At 60.5% G+C, this 16,803-nt stretch overlaps 1 protein-coding gene across 13 annotated transcripts; it reads left to right on the forward strand.

Annotated features, from left to right (window-relative positions):
- The first annotated feature begins 23 nt into the window (after window positions 1-23).
- On the forward strand, window positions 24-16,546 carry RHBDF1 (rhomboid 5 homolog 1). 13 transcript variants are annotated; one of them, XM_067013178.1, is made up of 19 exons: window positions 41-125; window positions 8,760-8,900; window positions 8,970-9,100; window positions 9,365-9,469; window positions 10,044-10,257; window positions 10,698-10,907; window positions 10,981-11,103; window positions 11,176-11,333; window positions 11,835-12,092; window positions 12,193-12,304; window positions 12,417-12,491; window positions 12,574-12,735; window positions 14,156-14,256; window positions 14,417-14,480; window positions 14,858-14,952; window positions 15,168-15,243; window positions 15,316-15,416; window positions 15,526-15,679; window positions 15,884-16,546. In XM_067013178.1, the coding sequence occupies exons 2-19, from the start codon at window positions 8,784-8,786 to the stop codon at window positions 16,301-16,303; spliced, it is 2,676 nt and encodes an 891-aa protein (XP_066869279.1). In that variant the 5' UTR covers window positions 41-125; window positions 8,760-8,783; the 3' UTR covers window positions 16,304-16,546. The 13 variants fall into 13 exon arrangements, with proteins under 13 accessions (XP_058895190.1, XP_058895191.1, XP_066869279.1 ...); XM_059039207.2 differs by lacking the exon at window positions 9,365-9,469 and having other exon boundaries at window positions 24-125; XM_067013177.1 differs by having other exon boundaries at window positions 8,760-9,100.
- Window positions 16,547-16,803: the final 257 nt, after the last annotated feature.

Here is a 16,803-nt window from a genome sequence, read left to right on the forward strand (position 1 = left end):
GCCCCTCGCTCCATGGCATTCCCGGGCGGGCGGGCGGGGACTCGGCGCGGGTGCCCTCGGGCCGGCGGCGGCAGCCCCTCCCCGAAGCCCTCAGGACCCCCGAGGCCCCGGTGCCGGCGGCGGCGGTGAGTGAGCGCGCGGGGCGGGGGGCGCGGGGCGCGGGCCGGGTGGGTTCCAGGGCTGCGTCCGCCGCGCGCGGGGCCCGTCCCCACCCCTCCACGGCCGAAGCCGCTCGGAGCGGCCGGAGTCTGGCTGCGTCCCGGCTTCGGGCGACTGTCCGCCCGAGGCGGCCGGACTTTCCTTCCCGGAGTTTCCCGAGCCGCCCGAGGAGGCGGCCCAGCCCCGGATTCCTAACCCGGCGCGCCGCAAAAATAGCCCGTGGCCGGATTAGCGCGTCCCGGCGGCCTGACCCGGCCGGACATCTCGGCTCCATCCCCCGCCCGACAGCTGAGGGTCCCGGGAGCGGGAGGGCTCGGAGTCCGGGGCTGTCCCCAGGCGCCTCTGAGCTGTACCCTCCCCCCCTTACGCTTTCCTTCCCGGCCACCACCAGTGGGTGGTGTCTCCAGCTCAGAGGGTGGGAAACTCCAGCTCAGAGGGTGGGACTTCTCCGGATCATCCCTGTCACAGCCGTGTTCCCTGGGGATGGGAATAATTTCAGCAATAATAGCAGTAGCTGAGGAGCTGGCGGAGCGGCGGCGGGGGGTGGGGGGCGGTGCGAGGAGGGAGTGACCCCACCTTCCGCTTCACAACCCAATCTCCCTGGCTCTAAACACTGGAAGCTGCCGGGCACTTTCCCTACCCTGTGCTTAGTGGCCAAGAGGAGCAGGCCAGGGCTGAGCCTGTGGCCACTACACGGTGCCTCAAAGCAGGCCTGCTCTTGGCTGGGGAGATTGCTGGACCCCAGGTGCTCAGAGCACTGGGGTAGGGCCTGGCTGTCTGCCCTGCTGGGGGTATGTCTGTGGGGCTGGGGGGGGTGGAATGGGCAGGGGAGCCAGATGGTCCTGAGCAGAGTTCCTTCTTCTGTGTGTGCAGTTTGGGGTGGTGTGTCTGTGTGTCTGTCTGGGTGGGCGAGGTCTGGGTCTGGAGGCCCTAGCCCTGTGCTGAGAAAGGCCCCCCCACCCCCACCTGGGGACTTCCTGGCAGGGAAGATTCAAGGATGAAACTGGCTTTTCAGGTTTGGCCTAGCCAGATGCTGGGTTCTCCCCACCCCTGTGGAGCCAGCCCCAGCCCCCTTAGCCCCCACCCAGAAGTTGGGAGGAAGCTGGGCCACCCAGCAGATGGCGGGGGCCCAAGGGGTCCCTGAGGCTGAGTCCCCTGCAACCAGGGGTTATTCTGGGTAAGCTGGGTCCTTTTCCTTGAGAAAAGCAAGGGCTACTAGCAGGGGCTGCTAGTGGGGCATAAGAATTGAGTGGTCCTGGATGGAATGTGCCAGGCCCCAGGCTGCTTCCCAAACCCTCCAAGCAACCTCTGCCCATTGCACAGAGAGCTGACTGAGAGCACCAGAGCTGGAGCACTGCAGTGACAGCATCCCCCATCCAGCATTAGTGGGCCAGCTGGCAAACCACTGCCCTTGGGAGCTCGAATTCTAGGGGAGCCCTTGGTTCAGAGGGAGTCACCCAGGCCTCACCTGCCTTCCTGGGCCTACCCTCAGGGCCTCTGGACTCTAGCTGCTGCTCAGGGCACCTCCTGTAGCTTCTCTCCCCAGATGTGAGGTGCTCCCCCCTCCCGCACCTCCAGAGCTCCAGTCCCTCCATGTCATCAGTGTCTGTGACAGGATCGACTTTCAGCCCAAGGATCAGATTCCATAGCTTCTGCCTGTTTTCTGGGTTAGGTGTGTTTGAGGGTGACTCCTTCCTCCCTGAACTGAGATGCTCTGGGAGGAGGTGGTGGGAGTGGTGACCCAGAGGGACCTGTTAGCCCTCCCTAGTCTGAGGAGCTCAGATGGTCTGCCCCTCCCCTGAGGGGCTGTGGCCACCTCCCCAGCTCCTGGGCAGACATGGCCTCAGGTTTTGAACCCCCCTGGAGGCTTGGTGACCACAGGTGGTGACTGGCCTCTCTGAGCCTCAGTTTCCTGATCTGTAAGATGGACACAGAGGACCCTTGCAGGGGTTGTGACAGGTCAACGGAGTTAGCCAGAGTCAGATTTAAGGCAGGTGTGCCAGGCTTCTGCTGACTGAAGCCATTTCTGCTCCGATAATCGACTTCAGGGGCTTGGTGTCCCCTCCCGCAGCCTTGCAGATACTATCAAGCAGCTGATGTGTCCTGAGAAGGGTTGCTAAGCCAAAGGGTATGTGGGCACTGGAAGCTCGTGTGGGGGTGGGGGGTTGGTCAGGGGCACTTGTGGGGCCTCTAACTGGTGACTAGGCTGCTCATCTGCCTTCTCTCTGGCCTGTTGATGGGATGTGGGTCTTTCCACTGTGCAGCTTGAGACAGGCTTGCACCTAACTCCCGAGGTCCAGCTAGATCCCAGATTGTCCCACCCGAGCTGCTATAGCTGAGCCCCTGCCCTACCCCACTGCTGGCTGTGTGGCATGGATGGGTCCTCTGACCTTTCTGAGCCTGGGGCACCCCGACCCCAGGGTGCGTCCACCTTGCCAGACCCAGCCGGGTCATAGGCTTTAATTCTGGTGGCCAGTGCCCCTCTGGGTCATAGTCTGCCGAGCCTTTGGGCAGCGCCCAGTCCACAGGGCCAGTGCCCCCTTTCCTGCACCACCCTCCCAGGAAAGTTACCTTCAGGGCCTCCTGTGCAGAGAGCCTCCTGTGGTTCTGTTGTTGGATCCCTGCATTCCTATCATCTGGGGTGACAGCTGGTGATGGGCGCCTTGGGGGGGCAGGTATCCGATATGTCCTCCTGGGGACAGCACAGGCACCCAGCAAGCCATTGGCCAGGTGTCAGGTCTGCCCTGCTCCGTTCTAAACCTCATATCTTCCACAGAAAAGTAGAGGGGTCTGTGGGAGGGGTGAGGGCCTGGCCAGTATCATTCCCAACAAGATGCCGGTTACTGATGATGAGGTCAAGAGGCACAGAGCAGCCAGCTCACTTTCGCTTTGCCACATAGTAGCACATACTGGAGGACTGAATTCTAGGCTGCCAGACAGCTGGTGATACCCCCTCCCAAGGGAGACCCGGGGCTGGGCATCAGACCAGGGGTCAGACAGGACACTGAGGGTCAGAGGTCAGGGCTCACATGGGGAGGTCAGAGGAGCTGGCGCATCCTGGGACCATGCTCAGGTGAGCTGGGCACATGTCTGGGCAGGTGTCCTGGGGTGGGCCCAATTGCTCCAGCTGACATGGGTGGCCGGTGGTCCCCTGGGCAGGGTAGACCCCAGGCTTGGTGGGTCTGGTCCTGGGGCCGGGCCGCTTGCTTGACCTCCAGCTGCCCCTGGTCTGTGTTGTGCCTCAAGTGTGGGGGGCAGGCTAAGTGCAAAAATAGAGGGTCCAGCTTAACCCCGGCCACAGCCTGTCCAGGCCTGGGTGGGCCAGAACTTCTCCCCGGTCTCCTCCTGCCTCTTGGCCACACCTTCCCAAACTGGGCCTCCCCAAAGGGTGTCGCCTGGGTCCTCCCATGCCCTGTGCTCTGGTTGAACGCGCTCCCGGGCCCTCCTTGGGGAGCTCCCCACAGCCGGCAGGCATCACCAGCCTGCTTGTTTGTTTGTTTCTTTCTTTTTAGTTGAAGTATAGATGACTTACAATATTATATTCGTTTTAGGTCCAGCCTGGTTTTTTTTTGATTCAGCTGCCGCTTCTTGAGCACCTACTATGTGCCCAGCACTGCTGTGGCCCCTGATTTTCAGAGGGGAAAATTCAGGCTCTCTCAGGGTTGCAGGTGGTAGAGGGGAGCTGGGTCTGTGCACAGTGTCTCAGGCCAGGCTCCCCGACACTGGCCTGCCTTCTGGACCCTCCTGGACCCCTGCCCAGGGTCCCCCGTCATCTCCAGAGCAGGCATGACTGCTTCTCAGGGCTGCCCCACAGCCCTCCAGCCTGCCGGCTGCAGCGGCTCCCACTCCCCTCGCTCCCGCTTAAAGCAGCCCTGGTGGTCCCGGTATCCTGCGGGCCCTCCCTCTGCATCCCCTCCAGCCTTACCCCACACTACTGAGCTGCTCAGAGCTCCATCCTCACAGTGAGCTTTTGCTTCATCAGCCTCCCCACTGCGCTTCTAGTTGCCTGTTTGGGTGTCTCCTGGTGGGTCTGGGTCCCGGGTGGGCAGCCACGAATGTCACCAGAGTGACTCAGTCGGCAGGCAGGCCCTCCCTGGGCTGTGGTCTCTCCCTGCACTGAGGAACAGCAGAGCAGAGATGCTGTTGAGATTAGCCCTCAGGGACTGTCTAGGAACAAGAGCCCACTGTGCGCCTGGGGGAGACCTAGACACTGAGCCACTGTCTCCTCGGGGCGGGCTCTGTGCCCCTTCCCGGCCCAGGCTCTTTGTCCGGTCTGGACCCGACCCTCCCCCACACCCTCAGGGTCCACTGTGGAGCCACCCCCGACTCTGCTTGTGAATCCCACCCACTTGATGCCCAGATTGCTGCAGGGGTGCTGGGGGATTGGGCACACATGGGCGGGTCAGGCCGGGAACCCATAGCACTGAGGGCAGGGAGCTGTGTGGGTTATGGGGCACCCTCCAGCCTCTGCCCCAGACACAGGAGGGATCTGGTGGGGTGAGGGCCACCGGGAGGTCTGTGTGTCCAGGCAGGGAGCTGGTGCCTCCCTCGTGAGGTGAGCGGCTCCTGTGTCTGGTGGGCCCCGGCCAGTGGGGGATGTCAGCGGGGGCGTCTGGCCCCTGTGTGTGCTCACCACCCCCTTCCCGCCTCCTTGCTTGTGCTGTTTCTGTTCCCACCTGGTCATGTGGTAGCTCCTCCTCCCAGACCCAAGTGAAGGGGCATCTTTGGGAATTTGCCGTCTCCCCACTTCATGAGGACTGGCCCCTGCTAGCTCGTGCTCTGAAATGACCAGTGATCATTCAGCAGTGGCTCTGGAGCAGGCCTGTCCTAGGCACTGTGGACCCGGCATGACAGGACCAGACAGCACACACGTGGGTGTGCTCCTGACCGTGCCATGGGAATCCAGGGCCTGTCAGGGAGGGGCTGCCTGACTGAGGCGGGGGTCCTTGAACACGTGGGCAGAATGCATGTACTGGGAGGGCCAGGTGTGAGGAGAGGCTGTGGGAGCACGGTGGGAGCCAGGAGGGTTGCAGGTGTGTGTGTGGTGCTGAGCCAGTTAGCTGGCAACGGTTCCTGGCACTCCTGAGTGGAGAACCTAGAGGTGCTGGGCGTGCATGGGGAGGCTCCTGTAGGGGCTCGTCCCTGGCACCCAGCCTTCTGGGTACCAGCAGTGATCCTAGGTCCACACTTGGCCTCTCTAGACCTCACAATAGCTTCACCAGGAGCGTATGAAACTCTGTGAGGCATGGGGTGGTCGGGTGGCAGGGACAGACTTAAGGTACCATAGCCTGCCTCATCTGAAATGCTAAGGGGGTCCCCATACTGTCTGGTCCCTTCCCGACAAGGCCCCATGGGCACAGCACCATCTGAGGGGTCCGATCGCCCGGATCTCCACCTGGCAGGCCCAGCCCGCCATGGCTCAGAGGGTGCACCCAGGGTGCTGTCCCAGCCCTGCAGGTTCTGGACGCTTCTCTCAGCACCTTCTGCCTTCTTGATATGCCTAACACTGTCTGAGGTTCCACCATTAGTGCTTGAGACCCGGAGCTGTCCTGCCCAGTCATTTCCTTACCAGCAGGGAGAGCTTACAATCACCTTGGTCTGTGAAGGGAGGGCTGGCGGATGACAAGCAAGACGCCGCCCTCCCAGGATGCTGACCTGTGGCCTGGTCAGCCACAGCTGTGCAGGGCTGGGCTGGGTTGTGGTGTGAGTTGGATGCCGAGTGCTGGTCTCCTGGCTCAGGTCCCAGAGGGACCCAGTTCTCAGTCAGGATGCCCTCATATCAGATGCTGCCTGCATCCCCTCCAGGGACCCTCCATCTGACCGCAGCTTGTGGGGCTCAGTGTAGGCGGGGCCAGGAAGGGATTCCCAGGGATGTGGGAACAGATGCTGCCCTCAGCCCTTTTCCTGAGACCAGAGCAGGTGAGGGCAGGGGAAAGAGGCTTGGCGCCTGGGAGCTATGTTGATGGAAAGACTCCTGGGTGCATAGTCAGCTCAGGGAAAAGGTCGGAACGTGAGGGATGGGCCTAGAGTCAGAAGGCATCCTCGAAGGACTGCCTCCTCCCAGGCCTGTTCCTGGTTGGGGTAGGGCCAGTGGGAACCGTGATTAGTGTTCAGGCTCAGCCCCATTTGGTACAGGGCCAGTAGGCTCTGCCAGCTGCATCCTGGCCTGGTCTCCAGTCAATATAGGGCCCGTAGGACCTGTGTGCTGGGTCCCAGGCTGTTCCCTGATTGTCATAGGGCCAATAGAAGCTGTGAGCGTTGTCCTGGGCCTATCCCTGGGTGGCAGAGGGCCACTAGGAGCTGGGAGCAGCATCCTGGGCTCTCTGTGTTTTGTGAGCAGCACAGCGGTGTTCTGTGCCATCCTGCGTCTGTGTGGGGGGGGCGGGGGTGGGGGTGGGATGAGCAAAATCCCTGGCCGTTCCCAGGTCCATAGAGAGCTGGGGGGTGGCTCTGAGCAGGGTTCTGGACCCCTGGACCTTCCCTGATCTGTAAAGGGCCAGTAGCAACTGTGTCCTTAGTTATGCCACCTGAATATGTGGCCTTGGGCAAGACAAGCCTCTCTTTCTAGGCCTCAGTTTCCCTATTTGTAAAGTATTTTCTCTGTATCTCTCCAGGCAGTTGAGAGGGAGGCTCCAAAGTAGAAGCTGTTTCTAGCGACCTCAGTGGATGGGTCACAGACCCCGCAGGTCAGAATCTTCAGGGTCTGAAGCTCTTTGAGAGGCTGAGGAATTTTGGAGTCTCCACCACGCCCCTGCTATCCTTGCCCCCGTTGTGCTAGGAACCCTTCTAGTCTTGGATATCCTGTTTCCAGGCCCTGTGATCCTTCTCTGCGGCCGGGGAAGCAGATGTGCCCTGAAACTGCCATTTCGTAAAGGGAGATTTAAGTGCCAAGGAGCCATGCTTATGTGGCCACTGCCTCACGGTCACATGGCCAGGCTGGGGTGGCCCAAATCAAGCCCTGGCCTCTCTGCTCTGGGTCCTGGGCCTTCCCCTGTGCCCAGGTAATGTGGGACAGGGGTCTCAGATGCTTAAGGTGGCACGGAGCAAGGCATCTCCAAGCCATGTGGGGCTTTGCTGCTGTTTCTGGGCCTGTGGCGCCCCCTGGTGGTCATAGCGGCCTTTTCACCTGGTGGTTTCCAGGAGGTCCCTTGGCTATAGGAGCCCTTGGCCCCTGGGAAGCCAACTGGTCCCTCTTCTGAGAGATGGAGGGACCACACACCCTGTCGTGGGCATAGTGAGCCCTCTGTCTCTGGAGCAGCTGTCATGGTGGTTAAGAAACTGAGGTCTGTGTCCAGTAGGCTTGAGATTTGCCCCATGTACAGACCGGGCCAGCCCCTCAGCTTGCCTCTGCCCTCGTGCTTATTCATACCTCTGCACTGGCCATTCCCTGTGTGGGGAACACCCTGCCACCTAACCTTGCTCACTAGATCAACTCGAAAGCGTGTGCTCAGACATCACCACACAGAGAGACATCGCTCCTCTGACAACTGTAATGCACTGTTTTTTGCTTTGTTTTATTTTATTTTATTTTATTTATTTATTTTTTGTGGTACGCGGGCCTCTCACTGTTGTGGCCTCTCCCCTTGCGGAGCACAGGCTCCGGACGCGCAGGCTCAGTGGCCATGGCTCACGGGCCCAGCCACTCCGCGGCACGTGGGATCCTCCCGGACCGGGGCACGAACCTGTGTCCCCTGCATCGGCAGGCGGATTCTCAACCACTGCGCCACCAGGGAAGCCCTATTTTTAAATTAACTTAAAAAAATTATTTATTTTTGGCTGCGTTGGGTCTTCGTTGCTGCACACGGGCTGTCTCTGGTTGCAGCGAGTGGGAGCTACTCTTCGTTGTGCCCGAGCCTCTCATTGCGGTGGCTTCTCTCATTGCGGAGCATGGGCTCTAGGTGTGCGGGCTTCTGTAGTTGTGGCACGCAGGCTTAGTAGTTGTGGTGCACGGGCTTAGTTGCTCCGTGGCATGTGGGATTTTCCCAGACCAGGGATCGAACCCATGTCCCCTGCATTGGCAGGCGGATTCTTAACCACTGTGCCACCAGGGAAGTCCTAATGTGCTGTTTTATCCCTGTCGCACATTGCAGCCTTTAGCACAGTGTATCTACGTGTAAGCTTATTGTTTGTCTGGACTCTAAGCTTGAGGAGTGCAGGGATTTTGTCTGTTTCGGTTTCCCTGCTTCTCCACCAACATGTCCCAAGCACCTAGGAGTGGCTCATAGTAGGTCTTCAACTATTCATCACATGAATGCATGTCATCTGAGGACCTAGTATGTGCCCAGTCGTGTCTTTTGGGATGACAGAGGCAGGAACCAAGCGCTTGGGTGCTGAGCCCATGCTGGGACTCTGGCAGTGGAGCCATGCCCACGCCTGTTGGGCTATCCCTGCTTCTCCCTCCTCCTGGGTCTGGGCCCCGTGAACCCTCAGAGATCTGCCAGTGCTGTTTTTTGGCTGCACCATGCAGCTTGCAGCATCTTAGTTCCCTGACCAGGGATTGAACCCGGGCCCCCGGCAGTGAAAGTGTGGAGTCCTAACCACTGGGCTGCCAGGGAAGTGCCTGTCAGTGCTGTTACTGAATAACACACCACGCCCCCTAGGCCCCCCTAGCTCTGCCTGGAACCATGGGTGAGGCCCGCAGGGACAGCACCAGCAGCCTGCAGCGCAAGAAGCCGCCGTGGCTGAAGCTGGATATCCCGGCTGTGGTGCCCCCGGCAGCAGAGGAGTCCAGTTTCCTGCAGGTAGGCCCTGGCCAGCGGGGGCTGCAGGTGCAGCCCATCCAGCCACCTCACTGGGTCCCCGTTGCCCAGCCCCTGAGACGCCAGGCGTTCCTGCGGAGCGTGAGCATGCCGGCCGAGCCCACCTGCGTCCCATCACCCCACCAGGAGCCCCGGCGGCCGGGGTTGCAGCGCCAGATGTCCATCACACAGACCATCCGCAGGTACTTCGCTGTCCCGGCTGCTCCGCGGCGGGTTGGGGGCTGGGCCGGTGGGACAGAAGCAGGCATACAGGGTCCCCTTCGGGCACTGGGGCTGGGAGTGGGGCAAGGGCTTTCTCCTCCATCCTGTCCCCTCGTCACCCTGTCCTCCTCCTGCTCTGGGGACTGACTGCTGTCACCTACTGCCTTTCTCTGCTCCCCCCAGCACTTGCTCTCTCCTCTCTCTCTCCCCACGCCCCACTCAATGCTCTGGTCCCCCCCGAACAGCCGACAGGTGCGCTTTGGGCGTGTCCACACTCTGCCCCTGTTGGGAGCCCCTGCTGCCCGCAGGGCCCTCACACAGCGCTCGTCTCTCTCTCGGTCCCTGCTCAGGTACCTTGGGCAGGGCATGAGTGTGTTGGCCTCAGCTGGTGTGTGCATGGCTTGTGACCTCTCGGGAGCTGCCAGTGTGGTTGGTGTTCCCCGGGGGCTCCTGCCAGCAGGTGCTGGCAGTGTTTTTGCTTGCATGTCCAAGGACTGTGGGCAGCCTGCCTGGGTATGCAGTGCCCACTGCCTGAGTTCTGTGGTGTCCAAGGTCAAGCTGCTGCCCAGGGCCATGCTTTCTCTGGCTGAGCTAAGGGCTGAACTCTGACCTCTGTCTCCAGACTCAGTGTCTCCCCACAAATGCCCGTCTCCGGGATGGAGTGAGGGCCTGTGTGAAATACCTATTTCACCAAGGCCTGCCATCTCTGGTGTTGGTGGCAGTTTGGAGCTGGCTAATTGTTTAGAGGGTGGCCAGGGCTGAAACCCACTTAATCCTCTTAATCCGACCCAGCCCACCTGGACCCCAGACCCTGGAGTGTCGGGAGGTCTGGGGCGGGCATGCTGCCCAGGTGGAGTGCCTCTGAGGCCCCTGCTGGGGAGAGGGGACAGCTGGCCTCCCCTTGCTGAGTCCCTCTCCTGGCAGGGGCACTGCTGACTGGTTTGGAGTGAGCAAGGACAGTGACAGCACCCAGAAGTGGCAGCGTAAGAGCATTCGTCACTGCAGCCAGCGCTACGGGAAGCTGAAGCCCCAGGTCATCCGGGAGTTAGACCTGCCCAGCCAGGACAACGTGTCGCTGACCAGCACTGAGACGCCCCCTCCTCTGTACGTGGGGCCATGCCAGCTGGGCATGCAGAAGGTATGCCCTCCCTCTGCTGCCTCCCACAGTTCCCTCACTCTGCTGCCCTGAGCTGGGGCTGGGGACACAGCCAGTCTAAGCACAGAGGTTGCTTGGAGCTCACGGTCTGTGAGGGTGGTCGGATGGTCCCGTAAAGGCACCTAAGATACTCTCTGGGAAGGGGGGCTTGCGGGAGAGGACAGGGTCCTGGGATTGTACCACAGGCCAGCCTCTGGGTGGGAGAGCATCCCAGGATGAACAGCAGTGTAAAGGAAATACAGGCGGAGAACGGGACCCCTCTGGTGCAGTGGGGTGGGGTGGTACCCACTCAGCTGTCCAGGGAGCCACTGGGGAGCAGGACGAGCAGCAGCTGTGTTCTCCATGGTGGGGTCTGGGGTGGGGAAGGAGCCCCCTTGGCGATGACCCAGCCCCCGACTCCTGCATCTCCTCCCCTCCTCCAGATCATAGACCCCCTGGCCCGGGGCCGGGCCTTTCGCTTGGCGGATGATGCCGCCGACGGCCTGAGTGCCCCGCACACGCCGGTCACGCCGGGTGCCGCCTCCCTCTGCTCCTTCTCCAGCTCCCGTTCGGGTTTCAACCGGCTCCCGCGGCGGCGCAAGCGCGAGTCGGTGGCCAAGATGAGCTTCCGGGCAGCCGCCGCGCTGGTGAAGGTGGGTGCAGGGGCCGGGGTGGGGGCGGGGGCTGAGCCAGCACCACGCTGCGTCCTCACCCCCTCGCTGGCAGGGCCGCTCGGTTAGGGATGGCACACTGCGCCGGGTCCAGCGCCGAAGCTTCACTCCTGCCAGCTTCCTGGAGGAGGACACGGCTGACTTCCCCGACGAGCTGGACACATCCTTCTTTGCCCGGGTAAGAGCCTGGCACCATCACCCATGACCCCTGTGCCTATGCTTCCCACACTGACCATGCGTGTTTGCTCAGGAAGGTGTCCTCCACGAGGAGCTGTCCACGTACCCAGATGAGGTGTTCGAGTCCCCATCGGAGGCAGCGCTTAAGGACTGGGAGAGAGCCCCAGAGCAGGCGGACCTCACGGGTGGGGCCCTGGACCGCAGCGAGCTGGAGCGCAGCCACCTGATGTTGTGAGTGCCTCCTGCCGGGCTCCGAGGGGGCCGGGGGGCAGGTCCTGTGGCTCTCAGGAGCAGCTGGCCCCAAAGGCACGACCCTAGAGGGCCCTGGGAGGGGGTCATCTTGTGGACTGGGAGCCTAGCTTGGCAACTGTGTTTGGGGGACCCAGGGGTGGGCACCATTCGAATCTGGGCTGCCCACACCTGGAGGAGGATCGCAGTCCCAGAGCCCACAGGCTGGAGAGAATCTCTGGGGAAGGAGGACGTGACGTAGTTAACACTCGCAGATTAGCCGGGGACCCTCATGTAGGTCCGAACCCACCTCCCTGCCATGCCAGGAGCAGCTGGGGATCACGCTTTTACTGGTAAGGAGGGGGCTGACATCAGCCTGTCACACAGTGTCTTCACCGCTAGTTGGGAGCAAGACAGACACAGAGGGTCGCCCGTGTCCCACCGGGGATAGACTGCGGCAGGTGGGAAGTCTGGGGCTGGGAGTGACGGCACCCCTTCCCCCAGGCCCCTGGAACGTGGCTGGCGCAAGCAGAAGGAGGGTGGTGCAGCGGCCCCGCAGCCCAAGGTGCGGCTGCGGCAGGAGGTGGTGAGTGCCGCGGGTCAGCGGCGGGGCCAGCGCATCGCGATGCCGGTGCGCAAGTTCTTCGCCAGGGAGAAGCGGCCGTATGGGCTGGGCATGGTGGGCCGGCTAACCAACCGCACTTACCGCAAGCGAATCGACAGCTATGTCAAACGCCAGATTGAGGACATGGACGACCACAGGTAGGCGTGGAGGGGATGTGGCTTCGGGAAGGCAAGGCTCCAGGTGGGCGTGGGGGCTCCGGGTTGGGGATGCTGCCTCTGCTGACGCTTTGCCCCGCAGGCCCTTCTTCACCTACTGGCTCACCTTCGTGCACTCGCTCGTCACCATTCTAGCCGTGTGCATCTATGGCGTGGCGCCCGTAGGCTTCTCACAGCACGAGACCGTAGACTCGGTGAGCCTCGGTGTCCCCCCTGGGGAGCCCTGGGCTCTGGGCTCCCTCCCACCCATTCTGGGAGGAGAGGGCTAGGCTGAGCTCCGTCTGATCTTTCTCCTCAACCTCCCAGGTGCTGCGCAACCGAGGGGTCTATGAGAATGTCAAGTACGTTCAGCAGGAGAACTTCTGGATCGGGCCCAGCTCGGTGAGGGCGGGGCCTGGCGGGGGCGGGGGCCCCCTGGGCTGGCCGAGGGCCCGGCCGCAGCTGCACATCCTCTTCCCCGCAGGAGGCTCTCATTCACCTGGGTGCCAAGTTCTCACCCTGCATGCGCCAGGATCCGCAGGTGCATAGTTTCATCCACGCTGCGCGTGAGCGTGAGAAGCACTCGGCCTGCTGTGTACGCAACGACCGGTCTGGCTGCGTGCAGACCTCGGAAGAGGAGTGCTCGGTGAGTGCCTGCCCGCAGCTCAGCTTGCACCCTTGTCTGCACCTTGTGTTTGTGGTTACCTTGGGACTTCAGATAGAGCCGGTTGGTTATCCCAAACCCCTAATTCTCAGCATGTTATGCCGTCCGTCTGTGCCAGGCCCCTTGCATCACATTCTTTCCTTTTTATCCCGCACCTCCTCCGTCTCCTGCTGCTCACCCTGTAGACCCTGTGTCCTTAATTTATTTTTATTTTTATCTTTTTAAATTTTTTATGGCCGTGCTGCAAGGCTTGTGGGATCCTAGTTCCCCGACCAGGGATCGAACCCAGGCCCAGCATTGAAAGCGCCAAGTCCTAACACTGGACCGCCAGGGAATTACACGTGTCCTTAATTTGGGTGTGCTCTTCCCACACGTGTCCATCTTGTTTTTGTGCACGTGTCTTAAGTTTCTATAAATGGTATTGCCTTTTCCCGCTAAATTAAAAAATTTTTTTTTGGAATACTTACTTATTTGGCTGCATCGGGTCTTATTTGCGGCAGGCAGGATCTTTGTTGTGGCGAGTGGGCTTCTCTTTAGTTGTGGCATGTGGGTTTTTTCTCTTCTCCAGTTGTGGTGCGCGGGCTCCAGAGTGCATGGGCTCTGTAGTTTGTGGCACGTGGGCTCTCTCATTGAGGAGCACGAGCTCAGTAGTTGTGGCACGAGGGCTCAGTTGCCCTGCGGCACGTGGGATCCCAGTTCCCCGACCAGGGATCCAACCTGTGTCCTCTGCATTGGAAAGCAGATTCATTACCACTGGACCAACCAGGGAAGTCCCTGAATTTTAAAAACTTTCTCCACGTTTTTATCATCTTATTTGGAGGTGCCGTAGTTTGTACCAGTTCTCTGATTTTGGACACTGGTGGTTTCTATTTTTTTTTAATAACAATACTAGTTTTGTTTTTTTATTTTTATCTTTTAACATCTTTATTGGAGTATAATTGCTTTACAATGGTGTTAGTTTCTTCTTTACAACAAAGTAAATCAGTTATACATATACATATGTTCCCATATCTCTTCCCTCTTGCGTCTCCCTCCCTCCCACCCTCCCTATCCCACCCCTCTAGGTGGTCACAAACCACCAAGCTGATCTCCCCGTGCCATGCGGCTGCTTCCCACTAGCTAGTGTATATATGTCCATGCCACTCTCTCACTTCATCACAGCTTACCCTTACCGCTCCCCAATCCTCAAGGTGGTTTCTATTTTTAAGCTAATAGGAACTATGCTGTTGAATTCCTTATAACCATCTCCCAACACGTGAGCAATTTCCAGAGTGTAAGTTCAGAGCGGTGGGGGTGTAGAGCCAGAGGGAGGAGCTCAGAATCAGTGCTTCTGATTCCTGCCATCTGGGAACTCTACCGGGACGTGGGCTCTGGCCAGGGCTGAGCCCGTGTCCTCCCACAGTCCACGCTGGCAGTGTGGGTGAAGTGGCCTTTCCATCCCAGCGCCCCAGACCTTGCTGGCCAAGAGAGGCAGTTTGGCTCTGTCTGCCACCAGGACCCCAGGTCAGTCCTGCTGGCCCCTCCCTTTCCTTCCTTTGTCCACGTCTCCCTTGGGAGTGCGGGTGGAGAGAGGTATAATAGCTCTCCTTGTTGTCCGGTCGGGCAGGAGGGGGCTAAGCCAAGGGCACAAAGCAAGGACTGACCACATCCTGGGCTCGTGCAGGGTGTGTGATGAGCCTTCCTCCGAGGACCCCCATGAGTGGCCAGATGACATCACCAAGTGGCCGGTGAGCCGGGGTTGTTTGGGAGTCACCCTTATCGTGTGGGGGAGGAATCCACACCTCATCCATCAGTGATGCCACAGAGGTCCCCATTGGGGGACCACCCTGTGCTTCCAGATGCTTTGCCCTGGCTGTTAGCCAGCCTGTCCATCCACCACAGCCTACCTCTCTGAGCAGAACCACGTGGAGCCTTGGGAGGTCAAATGACATTATTCCAATTTGACAGATGGTCAAACTGAGGCTTAGGGTGTAGTACCTGCTTGAAGTCAAGGGAAGCCTATTTCCCACCCTAGGAGCCTGTCCATCTTTGCCCCAACCAAGCATAGCGAGGGGCCCAAGGTTAGGGGAGACCCTGACCCAACTCAACCCCGTTTGTGACACAGATCTGCACCAAAAACAGCGCTGGGAACCACACCAACCACCCGCACATGGACTGTGTCATCACGGGCCGGCCCTGCTGCATTGGCACCAAGGGCAGGTAGGGCTGCCTGTGTGGGCATGTGCAGCTGGTCCTGGGCATAAAGTGTTGCCCTGGGGCTGTGCCCTTCTCCCCTCCCCAGTCCCAAAATAACCCAAGATACCAAGGGGGGTGGGGTGAGGAAGGAGCTGGACCTATCCAGGGCCAACAAAGGTGGGCAAGTGGGGCCGAAACCTGGGCCTGGAAGCCCTCCCAACCCTGGGCTGACCTTCCAGGTGTGAGATCACCTCCCGGGAGTACTGTGACTTCATGAGGGGCTACTTCCACGAGGAGGCCACACTCTGCTCTCAGGTAGGCCTCCGGGGTGAGGGTCCCTCCCCGTCCCCGCAGCCACGGCGGGTGCTGACAGGCCACTCTGCACAGGTGCACTGCATGGACGACGTGTGTGGGCTCTTGCCCTTCCTCAACCCCGAGGTGCCTGACCAGTTCTACCGCCTGTGGCTGTCCCTATTCTTGCACGCTGGGCAAGTGACACCACGTGGGCTGAGTGGGGTTGGGTGGAGTGGGTGATCCCAGGGACCCCAGGAGTAGCTGGTGAGCCTTCCCCGCTGAATGCCCCCCCCCCCCCCACAGGATCCTGCACTGCCTGGTGTCTGTCTGCTTCCAGATGACTGTCCTGCGGGACCTGGAGAAGCTGGCAGGCTGGCACCGCATAGCCATCATCTACCTGCTGAGTGGCGTCACTGGTAACCTGGCCAGTGCCATTTTCCTGCCATACCGGGCAGAGGTAAGGCTGCCCCCCAGGGTGGGGCCCTCCTACGTGCACCTGCTACCCAGCATGAACTGGTTCCAGCACAGAGTCAAGTTCCTACAGTGCCCCGCCTGGGAGCAGCTCCACTTGGCTCCTGTCCCGATACACTCTGGGCGGAGGGAGGTGGGACGGGGTGACCTGCTCAGGCCCACCAGCTCACAGGCACCCACACCCCCCCAGGTGGGCCCCGCCGGCTCGCAGTTCGGCATCCTGGCCTGCCTCTTCGTGGAGCTCTTCCAGAGCTGGCAGATCCTGGCGCGGCCCTGGCGTGCCTTCTTCAAGCTGCTGGCTGTGGTGCTCTTCCTCTTCACCTTCGGGCTGCTGCCCTGGATCGACAACTTCGCCCACATCTCGGGCTTCGTCAGCGGCCTCTTCCTCTCCTTTGCCTTCTTGCCCTACATCAGCTTTGGCAAGTTTGACCTGTACCGCAAGCGCTGCCAGATCATCGTCTTTCAGGTGGTCTTCCTGGGCCTCCTGGCTGGCCTGGTGGTCCTCTTCTACTTCTACCCTGTGCGCTGTGAGTGGTGCGAGTTCCTCACCTGCATCCCCTTCACTGACAAGTTCTGTGAGAAGTACGAGCTGGACGCTCAGCTCCACTGAGCTGATGGGGTGCTGGGGCCGTGTGCCCTGTGGGCTGGGGCCAGGCCTGAGGCTCGGGACTCCGCCTGCGAGCCCTGCTCCCCTTGCACAGACCCCTTGTGCCGTGTTCACTGCTGTTGAACCCCTCGTACTTCCGGGCATTTATCACAGTAGTTCCCGAGATTACCTTCTAACTAGCCTCTCGACGACCACCTCATGTGGCCAATAAATGGACCGGGAGCGTTTTAGCTGCCACTAACTTGACCAGAGCTGCCTCCTCCTTTCTGGGTTCTGGCTGGAGGCTGTGGAGGGAGGTCCTTCAGTGCCCAGGCCTCCCACTCACAAGTCCCCAGAACAGGGAACTCAGTGTCACATATACCTCCCAGGGAAGTCCTCAGCCAAGTGCACACACCCTGTCCCCGTTCTATAGAAGGACTGGTAGGCAACAAAGGGACAAGGACCTATGAATGCACAGTCACACTTTCCCACCCACACTGAGAGGTGCCCCACCCCAGCCCTCC

This window comes from Kogia breviceps, chromosome 14, assembly GCF_026419965.1.
Source record: "Kogia breviceps isolate mKogBre1 chromosome 14, mKogBre1 haplotype 1, whole genome shotgun sequence".
Taxonomy (NCBI): Eukaryota; Metazoa; Chordata; class Mammalia; order Artiodactyla; family Physeteridae; genus Kogia; species Kogia breviceps.

Bases quoted from the DNA above. Each gene is read 5' to 3' on its own strand.
- RHBDF1 (XM_059039198.2), top strand. From the start codon at position 8,784: ATGGGTGAGGCCCGCAGGGACAGCACCAGCAGCCTGCAGCGCAAGAAG. The intron at 10,908-10,980 runs GTGGGTGCAGGG...CCTCGCTGGCAG, and splicing joins CAGCCGCCGCGCTGGTGAAG to GGCCGCTCGGTTAGGGATGG. The intron at 11,104-11,175 runs GTAAGAGCCTGG...GTGTTTGCTCAG, and splicing joins ACACATCCTTCTTTGCCCGG to GAAGGTGTCCTCCACGAGGA.